This window comes from Emys orbicularis, chromosome 21 (genome assembly GCF_028017835.1).
Source record: "Emys orbicularis isolate rEmyOrb1 chromosome 21, rEmyOrb1.hap1, whole genome shotgun sequence".
In the NCBI taxonomy this organism is placed as follows: domain Eukaryota; kingdom Metazoa; phylum Chordata; order Testudines; family Emydidae; genus Emys; species Emys orbicularis.
In genome coordinates, this window is record NC_088703.1 from 10,044,239 (window position 1) to 10,066,877 (window position 22,639).

Consider the following 22,639-nt stretch of genomic DNA (forward strand, 5'->3'; position numbering starts at 1 on the left):
GTGTGAGAGCACAGTGTGTGTGTACACACATGCGTGCACACGACTCCTTCATTATTAGCTGCCACGACCCTTTACAAAACAGCTACTCAACTCTGTATGTAAGGTGTGTTCTTAAACATTTAAAGGTATAATGAAAAAAAATTCAAAAGGGTCAGATTTTTATTCAAATGGAAACTAGGCACCTAAATACTTTTTAAAATCTGATCCTAGGTGATTTAGTAGCCTAAAACAGACTTTTAGGAGCATAAGAGTATGTCTACACTTGATTTTAATGTGAGTTAAGTGCATAAATACCTTTGATGATCAGTTCAAGTGCCTAAGTCACTTCTGAAACAGGACATAGGATCCTTAGTCACCTAGGCACTTTTGAAAATTTACCCCCAGTACGCAGAGAACCAAAGGCTTTCCAATTTCATAGCTGCATGCAGTGTAGCACTGACTTTTTTCTTTCTTTTTGTTTCAGGTGTAATAAATAGGGAAATTAAACACAAAATCCAAGTTCAAAGGTTATAGGCAAATTTCCTAAAGATAGAGGCTCACTTTCCCTGTAAAATGTGCATTTGTGCATTAGCATTTGCACCTGAAGTTAGCACAGTTGCAAGTGTAAATTATCTATTTGCATGCACTTACCTATTTAGGTTTCAAAGTCACCAAACATGCATTGACTCACCCCAATAGCATGTGCAGCTGTGGTCCCCGCACCTTCTCTCCCTTTCTGGAAAATGTTGGTCTTATTTACTGGGTATGTGAATGGACAAAAGTCAGGAAGTGCAAAAGGCAAAGGTGGCCACACTGTTTATGATTGGCCTGAGTCTGGTGTCTATTCATGCTGCATAGTACCTTACTCCAGGAGTGGTCTCACTGAAGTAATAGGACTGATGTTGTAATAAGGTGCTATTGCACATATCAGACTCTGGTCCTACACAGTGAGGGCTTCATTTTACCATCCACTCACTCTGAGTATTAAACTGAATAAGGGTAGCAGCAGCAGAGTTAATGTTACTGTAAGAACCTTCCCTTCTGCATTTCCTGAGTTCTATGTATTTAAATTCCTAACCTTAACAGTAGCATTAGCATAGTGCCTTCCAGTTAACACCATCCTATTTAACTAGTGTGAGTTTTAAATCATGATCACTAATCGCTGCAGTTATCCTTTAAGTTCAAGGAGAAGGAAATATCAGAAGAGTCACCATTTCCAGACTCAATTTGAGACGAGGTTCTTTCCAACGTGTTACTGTTTGGATCTGATTCCCCTGTCATAGTTTCTGACTCTGAAATCTGAGAGATCCGCCCTGGATTCAAGTTCTGAGTGTTTTTCTCTTTCTGACTCACTTTGTCCTGCTGGAGGGCTTTTGAGATCTTGGGGGTTGGTTTTTCTTCCCCCCTTTTTGCTGACAGATGCTCTTGCTCTGTTTTATTCCCCTTTCCAATTTTCGGGATGGGGAAGAGATTTTGAAATTTTTTGAGCATAGATGACCCAATTCTTTTTCCTTCCACATCCTGGTCTTCAGGAGCAGAGTGGTGTTCAGTGGCTGGGGCTGTTTCTCCTGTTGCAGGTGCCCCTATCTTGTTTCCTGCCCTGTCCCCTTTGTCAGAGGCAAGGGACTGTGTTGTGCTTGTGGAAGCTCCCTGTCTAACAGACCCAGTGACTGCTAATTTCTGGCAGAAATCCCAGTCACTGGGGGGGCAGATGCTCAGGGGTTTCCCCTGGTCCCTCCCTGCAGCGTGACCAGGGCTGAGGAATGGGAACAATCTCTCAGACACTTCCACAGGAATCTCCAGGATAAGGGCCATTGCACTGACACCATAAAATGAAAGACTCCCCACTTCTAGATCCAGATACACCCCAACTACTGTCAGCTTCCCATCCCATTTCTGGATCACAGTGTCAGCCTCCTCGGGGTGATACTGCTCCCCAGATCTCCTCAGAGCCCAGCACCCCTCCTCAGGGGGTCTCTCCAACCTTTCCTGTCTCACTCTGTCCATCGCAGTCTCACTCAGCACCCCCAGCTCCCAGTCCAGGCTGTCCCCCACCTCCACCTCCCAGTACCACCTGCAAACCCCGCCCTCCCCACCAGGATCCTTCCTCCTGGCCACAAACCCCTTCTTCCCCACAGCAATCAAGGCCCTGGAGGGAGCAGCCAGCCCTAGAGAAGAAGGGTTGTGTTGGACTGTTCTGCCATCTGCAGACATGGTGAGTTCAGGGTGTTCACAACTCAGATCCAGGGTGATGGGAACTGGAAAGAGAGACCAAAATAACCCAGTTAGCCATGGGTCAGTCACAAAATCCCTTCTCTTACAGGAGAGGGATCAGAACAACCCCATTAACCACGTGTCAGTCAGGGACCCCCCAATTCCACAAGGGGGGACCAGAATGACATGATTAGCTATAGGTCAGTCAGGGATCCCATGGTCTCTTAGGAGAGGGACTAGAACAACCCCTTTAGCCATGGGTCAATACGTGACCGCATGATCCTGCAGCAGTAGGACTAGAATAACCTCATTAGCCACAAGAGAATCAAATCTCAAAATCAAAGGAAGTCCTGAGGAGAAAAGAAATAGCTTGTAATGTTAAAGCAAATATGTTAAGTAACGATTTCCCCTCTTTTATTTGTGATGGGAAAATAGATTCCAGGCTTTACTTCCTAAATCAAGATAGTGGCATCCCACATTAGGGATATACTTGAAACTTATTTTCTTAATTTTAGTGAATGAAAAGCACTGGGTCTGGGCTGTAGGAGCTGCACAATTATCAATAGATCCCACTCATTTGATTAAAAAGAACATAAATATACAACTCATATTTGATTGACATACAAATACCAGCTTTTTGTCTACATGAATCAAATATATAAGATTCCCTCCAAATGTTAGTATCTGCCATTAACATACATCCTGCCTTCATATCAAAACTTTATGTCCCTCTATCCTTCATATCATTGCCACCTCCTGCTGCCTCAGGGTCTGGAAAAATAGCCCTTATAAGAAGGCAGTCTAATTACAGAGTTAAACTCACCCATGTAGCTCCGAGCCCTCCTGAAATCTGCAAAAGAAGAATCACCAAGTAAATGGAACTCAAGACTGTGAGAATTCAGATTTGGCCAATTTCTCCAGTCCTTACTCTGGAAAAGTCCCATTGACTCCAGTGAGAATACTTGCAATGGATAAGGGTTTCAGAACCAGCCTATGATTATAATACTACTTTAGCTCTTATGTTATGTTTTTCATCTGTATATCTCAAAGTACTGTATAAGGGAAAGTGAAGAAGGTGCTGACAGTCTGCCATTGGGGTCTTGGAGGCAAGACAGCCATGGAGCTTGTTAAAATAACTGAGACGGGGGAAACAGGCTAAAACGTTTGTGTGCAACAGTAGGAACAATTCTTCAGTAGTGCAAAACAGCCAATCACAAAGGAGGGGGCTAATGTCCAAAAGCGCCGACAAGCCACATGGTCAGAGTGTAGCTCTAATGGGGTCTCCTCAGATGGAAACACAGAGGCTGTGTGTTTAAGCAGTTGCAGTGCTAGTGAGGAGGGCTTTAATCTAGGTTCGCAAGGGGACAGTGACCTAAGCCCAGAGGTAAGTGGGGAAGTGGGATACTGGGAGGAAACACAGGGAGGAGGGTGTCGCGGAGTGTGGGGGGACACAAGGCCCTGCACCCCCGGCTTCCTGTGATTCACCATGACTCTCAGCCAGCCAGTAAAGCAGAAGGTTTATTTAGACGACAGGAATACAGTCCAAGACAGGTCTTGCAGGCACAGACAACAGGACCCCCCCCCTCAGTTAGGTCCATCTTGGGCTCCCAGGGCGCCCCAGCCCCCTTGGGAGGTCAGAGCCCCGTCTGCCTCCCAGCCATCTCACTAGCCAGCTCCTGAAAACTCCCCCCAGCCTTTTTTCAGTTTCCCGGGCAAAGGTGTCACCTAGTCTGGCCTCTAACACCTTCCTGGGTTCTCATGTTACATGCTCAGGTATTCTCCGTCGGTCAGTCTCCCATCCCCCAATGCAGACTATCCTAGCCACACTCCCCTGTCAGCATTCAAAGACCACAGTAAGAACAGTCCCAGTTCCTCACAGAGGGTACAAGATGGGAAGCCTCCTGATTCATACTGAGAAAGTAGGGCAATTGGCTAGTTACCCAAGGTGCATGTACACGAACACAAGAAGCCTGGGAAACAAGCAGGAAGAATTAGAAGTCCTGGCACAATCAAGGATGTGATTAGAATAACAGAAACTTGGTGGGGCAGTTCATGACTGGAACACTGTCATGGATAGGTATACACTGTTCAGGAAGGACAGGTGTAGGAGAAAAGGTGGAGGAGTTGCATTGTATGTAAGAGAGTGGTATGATTGCTCAGAGCTCCAGTATGAAACTGGAGAAAAGCCTGTTGAGAGTTTTTGGGTTAAGTTTAGAGGCAAGAGCAACAAGGGTGATGTTGTGGTGGGCATCTGCAATAGACCACCAGATCAGAAGGATGAGATAGACGAGGCTTTCTTCGGACAACTAACTGAAGTTTCCAGATCACAGGCCCTGATTCTAATGGGCGTCTTCAATCACCCTGATATCTGCTGGAAGAGCAATACAGAATCACACAGACAATCCAGTAAGTTTTTGAAGAGTGTTGGGGACAACTTCCTGGTACAAGTGCTGGCGGAACCAACTAGGGGCCATGCTCCTCTTGACCTGCTGCTTACAAACAGGGAAGAATTGGTAGGGGAAGTAGAAGTGGGTGGCAACCTGGGCAGCAGTGACCGTGAGATGGTTGAGTTCAGGATCCTGACAAAAGGAAGAAAGGAGAGTTGCAAAAATATGGACCCTAGACTTCAGAAAAGCAGACTTTGACTCCCTTAGGGAACTGATGGGCAGTATCCCCTGTGAGGCTAATATGAAGGGGAAAGGAGTGCAGAAAAGCTGGCTGTATTTTAAAGAAGTCTTTTTGAGGGTGCAGGAACAAACCATCCCGAACTGCAGAAAGAATAGCAAATATGGCAGTCGACCAGCTTGGCTTAACAGTGAAATCTTCGGTGAGCTTAAACTCAAAAAAGAAGTTTACAAGAAGTGGAAACTTGAACAGATGACTAGGGAGGAGTATAAAAATATTGCTGGAGCATGCAGGGGTGTAATCAGGAAGGCCAAAATACAGTTGGAGTTGCAGCTAGCAAGGGATGTGAAGGGTAACAAGAAGGGTTTCTACGGGTATGTTAGCAACAAGAAGAAGGTCAGGGAAAGTGTGGGACCCTTACTGAATGGGGGAGGCAACCTAGTGACACATGATGTGGAAAAAGCTGAAGTACTCAATGCTTTTTTTGCCTCGGTCTTCACAGACAAGATCAGCTCCCAGACTGCTGCACCTAGCAATACAGTACGGGGAGGAGGTGAGCAGTCCTCAGTGGTGAAAGAACATGTTAAGGACTATTTAGAAAAGCTGAACATGCATATGTCCATGGGTCCAGATCTAATGCATCCAAGGGTGCTGAGGGAGTTGGCTGATGTGATTGCAGAGCCATTGGCCATTATCTTTGAAAACTCGTGGCAAGCAGGGGAGGTCCCAGATGATTGGAAAAAGGCAAATATAGTGCCCATCTTTAAAAAAGGGAAGAAGGTGAAGGCGGGGAACTACAGACCGGTCAGCCTCACTTCAGTCCTTGGCAAAATCATGGAGCAGATCCTCAAGGAATCCATTTTGAAGCACTTGGAGGTGAGGAAGGTGATCAGGAACAGTCAACATGGATTCACCAAGGGCAAGTCATGCCTGACCAACCTGATTGCCTTCTCTGACGAGGTAACTGGCTCTGTGGATATGGGGAAAGCGGTGAATGTGATATATCTTGACTTTAGCAAAGCTTTTGATACGGTCTCCCGCAGTATCCTTGCCAGCAAGTTAAAGAAGTATGGACTGGATGAATGGACTATAAGGTGGATAGAAAGCTAGCTAGATTGTCAGGCTCAACAGGTAGTGATCAATGGTTCTATATCAAGCGGAGTGCCCCAGGGGTCAGTTCTGGGGCTGGTTTTGTTCAACATCTTTAATAATGATCTGGATGATGGAATGAATTTTACCCTCAGTAAGTTTGCAGATGACACTAAGTTGTGGGGAGAGGTAGATACGCTGGAGGGTAGGGATAGTGTCCAGAGTGACCTAGACAAATTGGAGGATTGGACCAAAAGAAATCTGATGAGGTTCAACAGGGACAAGTGCAGACTCCTGCACTTAGGACAGAAGAATCCCATTCACTGTTACAGGCTGGGGACCGAGTGGCTAAGCAGCAGTTCTGCAGAAAAGGACCTGGGGATTACAGGGGACGAGAAGTTGGATATGAGTCAGCAGTGTGCCCTAGTTTCCAAGAAGGCGAAAGGCATATTGGGCTGCATTAATAGGAGCATTTCCGGCAGATAGAGGGAAGTGATTATTCCCCTCTATTCAGCACTGGTGAGGCCACACTTGGAGTATTGCATTCAGTTTTGGGCCCCCCATTACAGAAAGGATGTGGACAAATTGGAGAGTGTCCAGTGGAGGGCAACAAAAATGATTAGGGGGCTGGGGCACATGACTTACAAGGAGAGGCTGAGGGCACTGGGCTTATTTAGTCTGCAGAAGACAAGAGTGAAGGGGGATTTTATAGCAGCCTTCAGCTACCTGAAGTGGGGTTCCAAAGAGGATGGATCTCGGCTGTTCTCAGTGGTGGCAGAAGACAGAAAAAGGAGCAATGGTCTCAAGTTGCAGTGGGGGAGGTCTAGGTTGGATATTAGGAAACACTGTTTCACTAGGAGGGTGGTGAAGCACTGGAATGGGTTACCTAGGGAGGTGGTAGAATCTCCATCCTTAGAGGTTTTTAAAGCCTGGCTTGACAAAACTTTGGCTGGGATGATTTAGTTGGTGTTGGTCCTGCTTTGAGCAGGGGGTTGGACTAGATGACCTCCAGCGGCCCCTTCCAATCCTAATATTCTATGATTCCATGATTCTATGCAGTGAATAAGCAGCATCAGTTGTATGTGACCCAGATGAGGAAGCAGAGGTCGAAGGATAGCAGTTTCTGAAGTGTGTGAAGTGGGATTTTGGCAAAGGCCAGCGTGCTCTATGTTCACATTGCTAATCAGAGAAATAGCAGGACTTGTGTATATTTCTGTAATTAAATAGATTACAGTTGGTATTACCTAGACTCTGGGTCATTTATCTCTTTTGTAAGTAGAACCACCCCACAAGGCCCTAAATTTCTACTCAGCCAATATCACAGTCTATGTTTCCCATTGAGGAATCTGAAACCCAGAAACCAGGAGTGGCTTACCCAAAGTCCCCCAAGAAGCGAGGGGCAGGCTCTTGACTCTCTAGAGCCCGGTTTGCTGGGGCCACTCTGTTGCTAGCATTGCAGGACTGAGAGAACAGGCTAAGTCACCTAGAACTTTATAAGCCTGTAAGCGGCTTGGTTACGGAACTAGGTCTTTTAGCTTCTGCATGAAACTCCAGTTTCAAAGTAGGGTGGCCAGGTGTCTAGTTTTCAGCCGAACACCTGGTTGAAAAGGGACCCTCCCCAGCCCGGTGAAAATGAGTGAGTGAGTAAGGGTGAGGGAGAGCAAGCAACAGAGGGAGGGGGGATGGAGTGACCAGGGTGGGGCCTCAGAAGAGCTGGGGAAACGGTGTTTGATTTTGTTTGGTCAGAAAGTTGGCAACCCTACTTCAAACCCTGCTGCTGCTGACCACCATGTTATATATAAAAAGACCAGAAGCAAAACATTTCCTGACTTACCTAGTTCTGTGGCTGTTCCGCCTGAAATGGAAAGATCTGGTATTATTTACTTTTATTAGAGTAAAGGGCTTCGTTTACTGGATGATTCCATAAGTGTAGGAAAAATAAGACTAAATTAATTTAGTTTTCATACAGCACATATGTAGATTTTCAAACTGAGGTTTAGATTGTCCCTGCCCATTGAAAATCTCATGGGAGTGAGCAAAAGACAACTCCCACCTTTTCATGCTCTCTGTATGTGTATATATATCTCCTCACTGTATGTTCCATTCTATGCATCCGATGAAGTAGGCTGTAGCCCACAAAAGCTTATGCTCACATAAATTTGTTAGTCTCTAAGGTGCCACAAGTACTCCTGTCCTTTTTGCGGATACAGACTAACACAGCTGCTACTTTGAAACAAGAGACAAATGCTGCTTGAAACACATTACAGGGAAAAACAAAAGGAAAATCTATGATAGTGTTATTATATACAGTTAAAGTTTCAGTTCTTGCTGTAGCTCATCTCCATTGACTGCTCAGACTCTTGGTATAGTAGGTGTAGTCCAAGGAGAGATGGTAAGAGCACAGGTGAGGGAACTAGAGATCCAGAAGAAATGCATTTTTTAACTGTTTCTACAGCTTTAGCCATTATCACACAAATCATCAATTTGCCCCAAGTGACTGGAGCTCTGAAGAGCATCACTGCTTTTTGTTTTCCCATTTCAACCCCTGTAGTTTGACAGTGTCCTCTAAATTCTGCTCCTCTCCAAGGGGAGGGAAAAGGTGACATTTTCCCCTGAATTTTCTGTGGCTGTGCTTGGAGCTGGGCTATTCCTCAGATTATTTTTCTGTTAAGAGAGAGAGACCTTCCTCCAACAGGTGGATTGGGGAGAGTCTACCAAATTTAGACAGCTCCCCTGGGGTAATAGTGGTGAAAGCAATGCCTTTGGCACAGAAAATGTAAAATTTGCTCAATAGCTAATTTTGCCCTTGACAATATTTATTGCTATTTTCTTCAGAGACAGATTTATTGTGAATTGGTTTATCATAAATGGGCAGCTAAAAGGACAGAAGATATTTTTTTTAATATACTTTAATGCACCCCGATGCCATGATGATGGATGCTATAATTATATGCAAGTTATATAAAATATTCAGTACAAATATCATCATCATGATTGCAATGGTGTGATTGAGAAATCAGGCACTTAAAAGACAGGTAATGCGGAATTAAAGCCGAAGGCTAAAGTTTTGCTCTTCTTCTGGTGCTCTAGCTTTAAAATACGGACTCCCTTTACATGATTATAAATTGTTTATCAATTAATAACATGTTTTTTAATACAAATGGGATTTCCTACATACAACAAATGACAGTACAGTGTGACAAAGTCAAGCTGGACAACTGTAAGAGGGTGATGGAAGGCAGCTGTATTACCCCTAGAATGATAAAGGCCCTTTTTCCCTATAAACTGAAAAAGGGTTACCTCAGGTCAACTAGGGAAACCTGAGTCCAATTAAAGGCTACCTGAGACCTTTGAACCAGCAGCCCATTGTGCCACCAGGGTCTGGGGGGGGGGCACCACTGGAAAAGTGGGGGGAGGGCTGCATGGGCCACTGCAAAAAAAGGGGAGGGATCAGCGGGGGCTGCGCTGATGTGCGAGGCATCACGTGACCCAATTCGTCCCTCCCACGAGTTGTCCCTGCTTTGAACACTACTCTTTTGGTGACTGAGGGAGGGGAGACAAGCTGTGCTGGCTAATGATAGCAAGGATAAATACTTCTCCAGGGTGGAAGGTTGTGTCCCTCTACCTGATTGCCTGTTTAGGGGAAGGATGGGCCACACTGGGGCCAATAACAAAGACCATCCTATCTTCTACCAGAAAGGGGGTAGGGAAGGGCATTCCCCTTTGGTTTATGTTGTGAATTTGTTTCTTTTGTTTGGTGCAAGAGCATACCTTGGGCTTTCCCTGAGGCCTAACAGGAGAAATAAACTCCAAAACACCGTCTGTCTGGAGTGAGGATCCCTCTCCCCAGCCCTCCCGTCACCAAATGGGAAAGTGCAGAGTCCAGTGAGGTGAAGGAGGTGCCTTGCCACAACAGTGAATACAATCTTTAAACATAGCTTGATGTTGAGGAGTTACTAAAGTAAATCTGAAGGAACTCAGTTCAGTAGTTTTAATGATATTATTAGTTATAGTCATCAAGCTGAAACTTTTTAATTAGTTTTTAGATCACACATTGAGAGTAAGGACATAGGGGGGGAAATATAAACTGTTAGCAAGCTTACTGCATAATTTATCTCTAAGGTCTGTTGATACTCAATATTACTCACTGACAATGAGCTTATGCCCACATAAATTTGTTAGTCTCTAAGGTACCACTGGACTTCTTGATGTTTTTTGATAATATCCCTAAAATCCCCTTACATACCTGTGTTTCCAAATTACCCATAATTCAATCTATACTGTATAGTTATAGTTGCTTATTAATTCTGTACCATAAAACAAACCCTACCAAGTGTTTCCCGTAGCTCCTGACAGTCTGTAAAAGAAAAAGCTTTGATTACCAGTTTGATATTTTAAAACAGAAATTTCAGCTCATCCTGAGAAATGCATATACTGATTCTCTGGATAGAAAAAGGCAAAAATAATGATCCCAATAAAAGTGGTAAACAACCACATTTAAGGGTGGCCTACACTAGACAGTTGAGTTGACCCAGCTGTGTCACTCAAGTATGTGAAAAATTCACACTCCTAAGAGATACAGTCAAGCTGAACTAAGCTGAACTAAGACAGTGCTAGTTTGACAGAAGAATTCTTCCATTGATCTAGCTGCTGCCTCTCAGAGAGGTTGATTTACTACAGTGACGGTAGAACCCCTTCTGCTACTGTAGCATTTCTAGTGTAGACATAACCGCATATAGGGCAGATCTAGAGTAATTTGCTGGTACAGCAATATCAATGAGGGGAGTGATATTTTTACATTGTTATTCCAGCAAAAGCCCTAGTTATGCTGGCAAAAAGAAAAATGTAGCTTACTGTGGTTCAGCAAGTAAAATAAGCTATACCAGCAAAAGCACTATTTTTGCCAATATAACTGCATCTACACTAACAGCAATCTCATAAAATATCACACCTTTAGCCACTAGATTGCTATACTGGCAAAACTTTTTCTAATGTAGATGAGACCATGACCTATTTACATGTAAAAGTTTGAACACTGCCTAATTTTTAATTTAGGGATTTGTTTGCTTCCTTTTTTCCCTCCACTGAAGTGGAATATATGTGTAGCATTGATTTCCCAGGTAAGCTAGTCTGTGATAGGAAAGGCTAAGTGGATTTAGTTGCAAAGAAAGATTTCCAATTAATTTCTTTTATTGGAGGTGCTTTTAAAAGACTACAGTTAATACACAGTAATGTTAATAATAATGAACAGTGCTAGATGCTTGTTCTCCTGTCAGATGCTTTTCTTTGCTCTTGCAAACGGCAGGTGGTTTCTTATGCTAAGACTAAGTCTACACTACAGAATTCAAAGTGCTGCCGCGGGAGTGCTCCTGCAAAGGTAATAGCTCTGAGCGCTAGAAGCCTGTCCACACTAGCACTTTACAGTGCTCAAACTTGCTGTCCTCAGGGGGGTGATTTTTCACCCCCCTGAGCCAGCAAGTTAGAGTGCTATAAAATGTAAGTGTAGACAAGCCTTTATAATACTTATCTAGGATGAAATTAACCCAGTGTAGAGGGCCCACATGATGCCTATACATCACTTACATCACTTAAGTTTCGCTTAAGTCCTATTTTGAGTGGCATGTAGGTCTTGCGCTGGCTCTTTGCATAGGAAGAAATTGCACCTATCTGACTTTACAAACAAATCCTCACAACATTCCTTGGAAGCAGATGAGTAGTATTATCCCTATTTAGAGATGGAGAAGCTGTGGCAGGAAGAGTAAGCGACTTGTGTGAGGTCACATAGGGAGTTAATGGCAGAACCAGAATTACAGCCATGGTTCTCCTGGTACCTACCCCAGAGTCTCCTGCACTCTCTTGCACTGTCTGTGATACATGTCACAGTATTTAAGTCTCATTGTTTCTATTTAATCATAGTGTGAAAACCCATATCTGAAATTTTCCATCGTGAAAGTAATTTTTACTGTACCTGATTCCAAGGTCTTCATCTCTCCATCTGCACCATGAAAGAGAATGGCATGTTACTATACAACTATGTAATGATTTGTAATATACAGTTGATGCAAAACACCTCACAGAATGTTCTTGGAGGTTATGTTTAATAGGAAAGTTACCAGTTACATCACTCATCTCTGACTCTATTTGTCTCTCTCTGAATGCTATCTTCCTATGGGTAAACAAACAATACGTGGTTTTGAAGGAGCTGTGTGGAGTCTTTGCATTTTCATACTGATCACAGTTCCCGGAGGGAATTCTCTTGCAGGGGCCAAACCCAGTTGGACCCACTAAGGAAACACTAATTGTAAGCAAGGAGCTGTAGCCATGGGACTTGGTCTGTGAGTGGGAGAATCACGGTATTCTGGCCTGAGAGGAGTGAAGACACCGGGTCTGTCATTTGAAAAGGTACAGCCACAACAGCTTATAGAGGGGTCAAAGGTGCAGCTGCCCTGTAACTGTAGCATCTTAATCTCTCTGTATTGAAATCTGTCTCAAGCTTTCTGCTTCTGAACCATACCTCTCATTTTGGCTGTTTGTTCCACATTCAGGACTAAACCCTGGGGCTATGGCAGGAAAAGCCGAGCTTGGTGGCCTAGCCTGACTCTGTGGCTAGGGAGCACAGCTGGATCCTGAAGGCAATAAAAATAATACCTAGCTCTTATCTGGTGCTTTTCATCTTTAGGTTCCAAAGTGCTTTACGATGGAGGGGAGTGTTATTATTCCCATTTTACAGTTGGGGAAACTGAGGTACAGAGCGGTGATGTGACATGCCCAAGGTCAGTCATCAAACTAGTGGCACAGCCAAGAACAGAATCGAGGCCACTCAAGTCCTACATTACACTGCACCACAAGGCCTCTGGGGAGGCAGCGATTATTATGTACTGTCTGTGGGTGACATCCTGTCTCATTAAGGTGAGTAGCAAAACGCCCATCAAACTCAATGGTAGTAAGATTACCCCATGTATGTCCACTGAACTTTGTCCCTTTCCCAGGGTTGGGATACATTATCCTTCCCCTTTTGTGCTTCTGGGAATACTGCTCAAGAACTCTGATTTCATAGTGGGAGTGTGGCATTGTGGTAAATAAAGTTTTGCAGGACCTGCCCATAAAACAGATCTAACAAAGCAAGGGGTGAAAATAGGTGGAGATAGAGAAAGAGGAGGAAATATCATAGATGGCGTGTGACATAAGTATATTTACACAGGCACCTTGAGATCAATGTAATGACATTCTGGTTTAATGACATTGATTTGATGTCACAGGACATTTAAGAGAAGCTGTTAGGATGCACAGGCCTTACCCCGTAACATGTAAACAGCAATGGAGACAGATTTCCCAGGAAGAAATAGACATTTGATTAAATTTATGAGCAAAATAGATATTAAAAATGAATTGTCTTGTTTAATAACTTAATTAAAAGCTTTAAACAATGGTAGGAGATCAAGTGTTTCATGCAAGAAAGATTCATTCCTGTTAAAACACAGATGTCAAAACTGAGTATGAACATATTAAACATAACTTAAGAAAGAGAAATACATTACCCTTTTTTAATAAACTATCTTTTTCTTCTGATTTTTTCTGAGAAAACTTCTGCTTTGCTATAAGATTAAGAATCAAAGATTTTGGTTATTTAAGTAAATTTTTGGGTGTCCAAACAATCCAATAAATAGGTGTTCACCAAAGTTCTTGAGTTATTCAGTTAGAAAATATAAATAGAGTGTACATTTGTCATACTATACATGGTTGGCAGAAGGAAGAATTTAAATACAGAGGAAGCTGTATTTGGAGCTGGTTGAAAAACATAAAAATATATAACTGACATTTTGGCAAATATGAGAACATTTTTCCATTCTGCTATGTTTTATAGGAGTTATTTTTTAATTTTTTTTCCATATTTTCTATCAAAATACTTTCTGAACAAAATTGTTTTGTGGTCAGATGCAGAAGTATTTTAATATGAAATTTTACAATATTAAAATAAATGTACCATATGTCTCAGTAACCAATCAAAACTGGTATATAAATAAATACCTTAAATAAAATTTTAAAATGGCGAAAAATTGAAAAAACAAAACAAATAACAGGCTAGGTTTAATCATTTAAAGATTCATCTGAAAATTGGAAATTGGAAAATTCTGAAATGTTTTTGTAAAAATAATCCATTTTAAAAAGAACCATATTTTGATGAAAGCAATTAATTAAAAAAAATCTGATGAGCTTCATTCATGAGTCTAATGCTTACTACTGTGAGTAATATCATTGAAGTTAATTGGACTATCCATGGTAGCAAGAACTATGCACAATAGTTTTTGGTTTTTTTCCCCCCAGGATCAGGCTGCAAGATTGTGCTACTTCTCTCTAATTTTAATTCAATATGAAATTCATAGATTATAAAGCCAGAAATGATCACTGTGATCATCTAGTCTGACCTCCTGTATAACACAGGCCTTAGAACTTCCCCCCAAAATGTCCTGTTTAAACTGGAGCAGATCTTTTAGAAAAAAAAACCACCCAGTCTTGATTTATAAATTTCCAGTGATGGAGGATCCACCACAACCCTTGGTAAATTGTTCTAGTGGTTAATCACTCTCACTGTTAAAAAATGTATGCTCTATTTCCAGTCTGAATTTGTGTAGCTTAATCTTCAAATTATTCAGTTTTGTTGTACCTTTCTCTGCTAGACTGAAGAGCCCATCGTCAAATATTTGTTCCCCATGGAGGTTATAGAATGTGCAATCAAGTTACCCCTTAACCTTCTCTTTGTTAAACTAAACAGGTTGAGCTCCTGGAGTCTATCCATATAAGGGATATTTTCTAATCCTCTAATTATTCTTGTGGCTCTTCCCACATTGTCTCCAGTTTACCAACATCCTTGAATTGAGGGCACCAGAACTGGACATAGGAATCTAGCAGTGGTAGCACCAGTGCCAAATAAAGAGGTAAAATAACCTCCTTAGTCCTTTTCAAAATACCAGAACAGACAATTTTTAAAATTTCTTCTTCTGGTGCTAGATGTTAATCAGAGATGAACAAACATAAATAAAATAAAATCTTGAAGTCTTTCTAAGCACCAATAAACAGTAGTTCAATTTAGTTTGATGTTTGGGTTGAAATTGATTATAATTTTGTGATTATTACTTCCCCCTTTGTGGATGGACTTTAAACATGCAGATAATGCACTTACCTTTATATCCCAAAACAGCACAGGCACCAATCGCAAGAAGGTTTAAAGTAAATAACACCCAGAATGCAGCAAGCCATGGGGGATCACGAGGGAAAATATCACCTTGGAAAACAATATATAAAAAACGTCATCCTGGAAACATGTGTCTCTTCTCCATACTTAGGAACAATGAGTCAGGCTCCATGGATGTGTGAAGCTCTGGAGTTTTTAGGGTGACCAGACGTCCCGATATTTCGGGGTTTGTCCCAATATTTCAGGGTTTGTCCCGATATTCGCCGGCAGCACTGGGTTTTTTTTGCTCCGCCGGCGGGCACTCCCCCTCACAATGTGTCCCGATATTTTCTTTCCTTCATCTGGTCACCCTACTGGTTTTGCAGTACAGAGTATCAGCTAGACCCAGAACTGGTGTAAATTGCCATTGATTTAAACTAGTTGATAATCTACCTCTTGAGCAAGAGCTACCAGATTGGATATCCCAGAGTCACTCCTGCTCTTGTACTGCCTGTTTTCTGTAGACCAGCTTATCGCACCTTACTCACAGTAAATTGAATCTTACTCTTTCAAACCAATGGGACTAACTTCATATTATTGTACTATTCAGTGTCAGTGAGAGCATCGCAATCTGGTCCTGGATCCTCAGCAATTTTGGGCAATGATAAAGACACTGGACCAGATTCCCAGCTGATGTAAATCAGTCACTCTCCATTGGAGTCAGATCCTCATTTAGTGTACTGAGCACAGCTTTACTGCAGTCAGTAGAACTACCACCATTTACACCATCTGAGGATTTGGCCCACTGATTCTAGATTTCACACGCCAAGATCAAGACAATCAGTTTCAGTCACTGCCCTGAGTGATCAATGAACATCCCTGCACGTTCTTCAGAGGTAAAATTCACCCCAGAGTAGGTGATCAGCTCAAGACCTCTTGGTCTTATGTAAGGCTAATGTGGTTCATAAGCCTTGTTTCGGCCTTCAGCACTGGGGGAACTGTACATCAATATAGTGATTCTTGACATATTTGACTGGCTGTTATTTCACATCAGTTTGGAGTCTGAAGCTGTCCAGTCTCCATTGCTGGTTTGCGCACACACAAGTGAATGGGAGTCAGATTTAGAGAGAGATGCCTTGTGAGAATAAAAATTTAGAAGTGGGTCTCCTATTGCTGTTAAACAACCGGTTAATTTATCCAAGTTCTAATAAGCCACCAGAACAGTGAGACAGGTAGTGAGCTGAGACAACTGATTATTTGTAATAATCATCTCTAGCTCTTACATAGTGTATTTTATCAGTGGATCTCAAAGGAGAGCAACATCATTGTCTGAGGCACCAGGAGGGAAAGCAACTTGCCCAAGGTCACCCAGCAGGCCAGTGGCAGAGCTGGGAACAGAACCCACATCTCCGGTGCTTTGTCCACTAAGTCACAGTGCAGGCAAAATCTTTTCTTGTTGCCTTTTCCACCCAGCTCACCCTTTTGCATGTTTCTTCCGGTTCTAATCCTACCCTGTGAGCTCTCTGAGGCAGTAACTGTCTAGTTAATTATCTGTACAGCACCTAACACAATAAGGCCCTTCTAACAGTTTTAGGGCAGCATCCTTTTGAGTTAGGTGGGAAGCTCCGTTCTGCCACATTCTTATCTCGATAATACAGCACTAGAGTCTGATGGACAGAGAAGCAGCTCCAAGGTTAAAGCATGGTGCAGAGGACTCACCTGAGAGGAGAATGACAGATTTCTTCTCTGTTTTCAGCAGGCTGTTCTGCATAACACAGCTGATTTCTCCAGTTTCCTCTCCTAGGATTGTGACGCGGCTGAGAACACTGAACAGAAGTTCATGATCCTGCTCCATTTTGGTCACAGGCTTCAGATCCTGCCCACCCTTTGTAACCCAGAGGAGTTCAGGTTTAGGGAACCAACCTGTTGACCTGCAGGCTAGGTCAATCCCCTGGCCCTGGGGACCCAGCACATCGATGGACACGGAGGCAACAGCTAAAACAAGAAGAGAAAGATTCGGAAGGGACTATCTTCAGGGAAACAGCATTGTCCCATTGTTATGGTTTTATTTTTAACTCAGGGCACTGTCCCAATTTCTGTGTTTTTCCTATTGGAGTTCAAAGAAATTCTTCACATGCTTCTCCAGGGGATTGCAGATCATGGCGAGTCTTCACAATAAATGGCAAGTTGTATGACTGCCTGGCCTCTTAAATGCCCCCATGCCAATGCCAATACTCAGGCCAGGTCTACACTCAAAAGTTAGGTCGACCCAGCTACATTGCTTGGGGGAGTGAAAAATTCACATCCTTGAGGGATGCTGTGAAGTTGACCTAACCCCAGCATAGACAGCACTAAGTTGATGCAACAATTCTTCTGTCAACCTCACTATCGCCTCTCGGGAAGATGGATTCACTACAGTGATGGGAGAACCCTTCCTGTCGTTGTAGTGTGAGTCTACACAGAAGTGCAAAGAAGCCCTTGGATAGGGATTTCAGGGGGCTGGGCCTGCTTCTCAGCTCCCTAGTCCCTGCACTTGGGGCAAGGATGGAAGAGAGAAAGGGCTTTAAGCCACCTTCACTCTCTCTGTATTCTGGGGCCAGGTAAGTCCTGCCCAGCCCCCTGGGGTAAGTTAGAGGAGCTGGTCCCCATGGGCCCTGGTTAGCAGAGGATATCCATGGTGCATTGTGCTCTGCCCAGGTGTCTAACACATCCCAATCTACCCTTCTATTGGAGGCTGGGTGCTGAGTGGGTGCAAAGCTATTAAGCCAGCCAGAGACCTGCTCAGGGCCCATTCTCAGGGGACCATTTCTGCCCACTTTAAGACCCCTTTACACTGCCAGAGCAGCATAAGGAGACCTTGGTGTGACTGAAAATCAGGCCCAGTGTTTCATACTCTGTGCATTTAGGGCTCAGTTGCTCCATACAGGCACATTTTCGAGTAAGGGGCCGGAGGGGAGTTGTCCTGCCCCAGAGCTCCTAGGTGTACACAGCTCCACTGGCTGGTTCATGTGGGGCAGAGCTATGGGTCTGCCTCCTGCTCAGCACCCTCAGGGCACCGTGAGGGACAGACACTGGAGTTCTGCCTGACCTTTATACACGTCACAGAGAGGGACAAGGCTTGTTGCACCCACTCCGCACTGCACATCTGCATCATGGACAGGCAAAATCTGACCCAACCCAATGAAATCACCAACCTGCAATTTTAAGCTCAGTTGCAGCATCAGCGATCCACTCGTTAGACTTCACAATGCAGCGGTACGTTCCCCCATCAGCCGGTTGGACGTTCTTCAGCTTTAAAGACACATTCCCAGCGGTGAATCCATCCTTCAACAGTGCTGTCCGGCCCTGGTATTTCTGCCCTGGCACATCCTGGCCTGTCTGGGCTCTGTATTCATAGACACTCTCTATATGTGTCTGAATAATTTTCTTCCACTGCACTTCCATATTGTCCGGCTGCGTCCTGGTGGAGATCTGGCACGGTAAGACCACATCCTGGCTGACGATCCCCGTGACAGCTGGGGACGAGATGACTTCAAAACTCTCTGAAAGAAGCAAACCTAAATGAGGGAGTGTCCACGCTGCAATTGGAGGTGTGATTGCAGCTCAGTAGACATGTCAGTGCTTGCGTGAATGTAGCTAGCCTGGCTAAAAAGACTAATGAACACATGGTGGCATGGGCTTTAGCTGTATAAGCCCTCCTGGAAGTCTGGATACATACTCACATTCCTAACTCACACAGGGGTTCATGCTGCTGTGTCTTCCGTGGTATTTTTAACCAAGCTAGCTAGATTTAAGCTAGCACAGGTGTTCCTACCTTAGCTGCAATCAGTCCTCCGGCTACAGTGTAATCGTACCCTGAGGATTTGTCCAGAATGAAACTGATGGTGTCTGTAATAGCCATGAATTCCAAGTGGTGAGACAGGAATCTATCTTCATAAATTAAAGAGTAATAAGGATCTAAGATTATTCTTATTATTAAAAACCTTTGCTTCTCAGATGACATTGATGTCATAGCATTGACGAAGGAGGATTTACAGAGAATTACTGACAAGGTAGACCAGGAAAGTAGAAACTTTGGACAAGGCATCAGCACAGGGAAGACAAAAAGTATAGCAATTGGAAGAAGACAAGAAGAAAAGGTAAAGATCAAAGTCAGAGACAAAGAACTAGAAGAAGTGGAAAAACAGTGTATCTTTATGAGAAGTATCAAAGAATGGGAATTGTGAAAATGACATAACAAGAAGAATCAGACGAGCTGCTACTGCATTCAGAAAACTTTGCCACATCTGGAAGGCTAAAGACATGTTTATAACAAAGAAACTCAGTATGTATGAGACAAGTGCGTTGATGCTAACGCTGTGGAGGTTGGAATGCTGGAGTATGAGGAAAGCCAACTAATGGAAGATATTAACTGCAGAAATGAACTGGCTGGGGGGAATACTGAGAGTTTCCAGACTGCAGAAAATAAAAAGTGAAGTGATAAGAAAATGGGTAAGGCAAGGACCAACCCGGTTCCAGAAGATTCAAGAAGGATAACTGTGATGGTTTGATATGTGTCCAGAATGGGCCTGAAAAGGATATCATGTATGGTGATACATGCCAGAGTGCAAGGAACTAGAAATAGAGGAAGACTGAGAATGCATTGGGAAGAAAAGTTTTAAAGACAAACGAAGCCGTGAAGCTGGTTAAAGACTGAAAGTGGTGGCAAGATGTCACTCAGCCCCCATCATAGCTGCTGGGCTGACAGATGGGAGTCAGAGAACAATGAAGTTCAGTTTTGTTATTGCACCATTGGAGTACAAGACATTGTATAATAGATCAAATGTGCCAAATAATTAACAAGAGCCTCCCTGGAAGATTCCAGGCCTATGAGAGCTTGTTGAAAAACGTGAAGATATGTTTCAAGAAATGTAGAAAAAAACTGTTTTTTCTTTGTGAAACAATTCAAATTTTCCCTATGTTTTGATTAAAGAGAAGATTTTTTGGGGGGGAGGGGGAAGCAGCATCTGTGTGTTTTCTCACTTTTCTCCTTTTTCAGTTATAAAATAGGAAATGAGAGGAGGGAATGGAGGAAGGGGAAAAAGAGGTCTGTTGAAGGATGATAAAATTATTATTATTATTATTTTAAGAAAATGGTCATTGTTGGGAAAAGGAATTTTCCTATTGAAAAAAAAAGTTTCAAATGAAAATGTCAACCCTCTGTTTGCCCTGATTCCAGCCATCAGCCACCAGGGGCACCAGCGCAACCCTCCATATCAGGGGGACCAACCTGTGGCTCCGAAGCCACATGCGGCTCTTCAGAGGTTAATATGCGGCTCCGTGCATAGGCGATGACTCCGAGGCTGGAGCTACATATGCTAACTTTCCAATGTGCTGTGGCGTGCTCACTGCTCAACCCCCTGCTCTGCCCCAGGTCCTGCCACCACTCCACCCCTTCCCCCAAGGCCCCTGCCCCTTCCCCCGAGCCTGCCATGCCCTCGCTCCTCCCCCCTCCCCACCAGAGCCTCCTGCACACTAAAACAGCTGATTGCGGGGAGGCGCTGATTGGCGGGGTTGCCGGTGGGCGGGAGGCGCTCGGGACTGGAGAGGGGTAGAGGATGGGGGGCTGCTGACCTATTACTGTGCCTCTTTGGCAATGTTCATTGGTAAATACTGGCTCCTTCTCAGGCTCAGGTTGGCCACCCCTGCTCCAGATATAAGCAGAACAAGATGCAATTTCCAGTAGTGCAGTGTGTCGTTTAAAGCTGGGATGAGTTCAACCAAGCCAAATTGTGTTTTTACTTTTCTACACTAAGGGCTTTGCACTGGTCATCTTTCCCTGATGGCTAGAGTTGGGGCAGATCGCCAGAGCTGACAAATAGCACAGCTCCACCTCGTACTGACCGCAGGTCCATGATGAGCTCAGCACTCACTGGAGAAACAAGGGCTAATAACGGCTCTGAAACTGCAAGGTGCTGAGATCCTGCTGTGAGATGTCGAGCTCAGTAGGAGCTGAGAGCACCCAGATGCTTCCAGGACCAGATCCCCAAATGCCTCGTAAATCACCTGTTCGTATCTCAGTAACACAAACAAAATCCTTCTCTCTGCTGAAACAGAGATACCAGCAGGGGTTTTGTGCAGTAGTGTTTCAGCATCTCCCCCCAGGGATTCTGTACTGCAGAGATGTGTTTTATGGACAATGCTTTTACCTGAAAAGGGAATTGTTGCTAGGAGTATGGCACAGAACAAGCAGCTGGAGAGCTGTCCCTGCAGCTCCATGCCTCTGGTAGCTGAGGTGCGAAGAGTCACAGGGGTTGATCTGAAATGAGAGCAGCAATCAAAATAGACACAGATGTTCAGAAATAAAAGACACATGATTTCACATTATTCCCTCTTGAAATACACCAGGCTGTTCCTTCCTTTCCCACTGGGGGGAGGGCTAGCTCAGTGGTTTGAGCATTGGCCTGCTAAACCCAGGGTTGTGAGTTCAGCCCTTAAGGGGGCTACTTAGGGATCTGGGGCAAAATCAGTATTTGGTCCTACTAGTGAAGGCAGGGGGCTGGACTCAATGACCTTTCAAGGTCCCTTTGAGTTCTAGGGGATAGGATATCTCCATTAAATTTTTTTTTTTTTTTACTCTGGTGTCACTGTATGATGCAGGGAAAGCTGAACAGTATGGGAAGCTGTCACTGTGTCCTGCCAGCATGGGGGTGAATATGTGTGTGGTGAGATCATGTGGGAACCTTTGTTGTGGTGAAAGGGCCATTCACTATCCTAGTCCTAGTGCTCAGGAAGGACACGGCCATGTGATTGCAACTCCACTGCTGCTCAAGCGTGACACAGCGCCCACCCTGGGCTGCTGGAGGCACTGACTCTCCCTGAGGCACAATGGGCCAGAGACGCAGGGAATGTCCAGGCTGCAGTCATTGCCTGTGAGCTCTTCAATCTCGCTAGCTCCAGTCTTGCAGCAGCTTCAATCCAGGCTGCATGAACCAGCCCAGAACCCAGGATAATTACTCCCAGGGCTAGCCGGTGGTGCTGCAGCTTCACTGCTCCACTCCAGGAACTGAGCTAGTGAGATTAAAGCTAGCTCATGCATGTCCCCTTGAGCTGTAGTCACACCCAGTGACTGTGGCATAACCATATGCTTAGCTGCACCCAGTTCCAGCTGGACAAACTTTGGTGATGTGGCAGTGGGGAGAACAAAGGAGTTGGTTGCAACTCCCTAATTCTGAGACCAGTTCTATGCCAGCTCTGGGGTTTTTCCTAGCTATCACCCCAAAGGGCCATCTGTAATGCTCAAGACATGCCAGTTCATGCCCCTATGCCATATGCTGCAGGAGCTGGGGTAGCATGCAAGCCAGCAACACAAGCTCAAAGCTAAAGGATTTACTTCCCTACAGAGTGGAAATTTTCTGCTAGGGATATCCAGCACTTTTCCTGCCCCTTTGCACTCATCAGTGTCTCTAGGATTTCTGTTACCATGGCCTGTGCCTTAGGGTATGTCTACACTGCAATAAAAGCCTCACAGTATGGCAATGGCTGAGGTTGGGTTGTGGGGCTATAGATTTCAGTGTAGAC

General features: G+C 44.2%; 1 protein-coding gene across 1 annotated transcript; it reads right to left on the bottom strand.

Moving 5' to 3' along the window:
• Positions 1-1,134: 1,134 nt before the first annotated feature.
• LOC135893256 (butyrophilin subfamily 3 member A1-like) lies at positions 1,135-21,337 on the bottom strand. Its single transcript, XM_065421057.1, has 10 exons — positions 21,268-21,337; positions 18,274-18,621; positions 16,799-17,074; positions 15,089-15,190; positions 13,446-13,502; positions 11,876-11,902; positions 10,229-10,264; positions 7,742-7,753; positions 3,017-3,043; positions 1,135-2,237 (listed from the first exon to the last, which is right to left on the bottom strand). Exons 1-10 carry the CDS (start codon positions 21,335-21,337, stop codon positions 1,135-1,137), a joined length of 2,058 nt encoding a protein of 685 aa, XP_065277129.1.
• Positions 21,338-22,639: the final 1,302 nt, after the last annotated feature.

Coding starts and splice junctions, on each gene's coding strand:
- LOC135893256 (XM_065421057.1), bottom strand. CDS start 21,337: ATGGAGCTGCAGGGACAGCTCTCCAGCTGCTTGTTCTGTGCCATACTC. Junction 11,903..13,445: donor AGATAGTTTATTAAAAAAGG/GTAATGTATTTC, acceptor TTCATGGTGCAG/ATGGAGAGATGAAGACCTTG. Junction 2,238..3,016: donor GAGGGCTCGGAGCTACATGG/GTGAGTTTAACT, acceptor CTCTCTTTCCAG/TTCCCATCACCCTGGATCTG.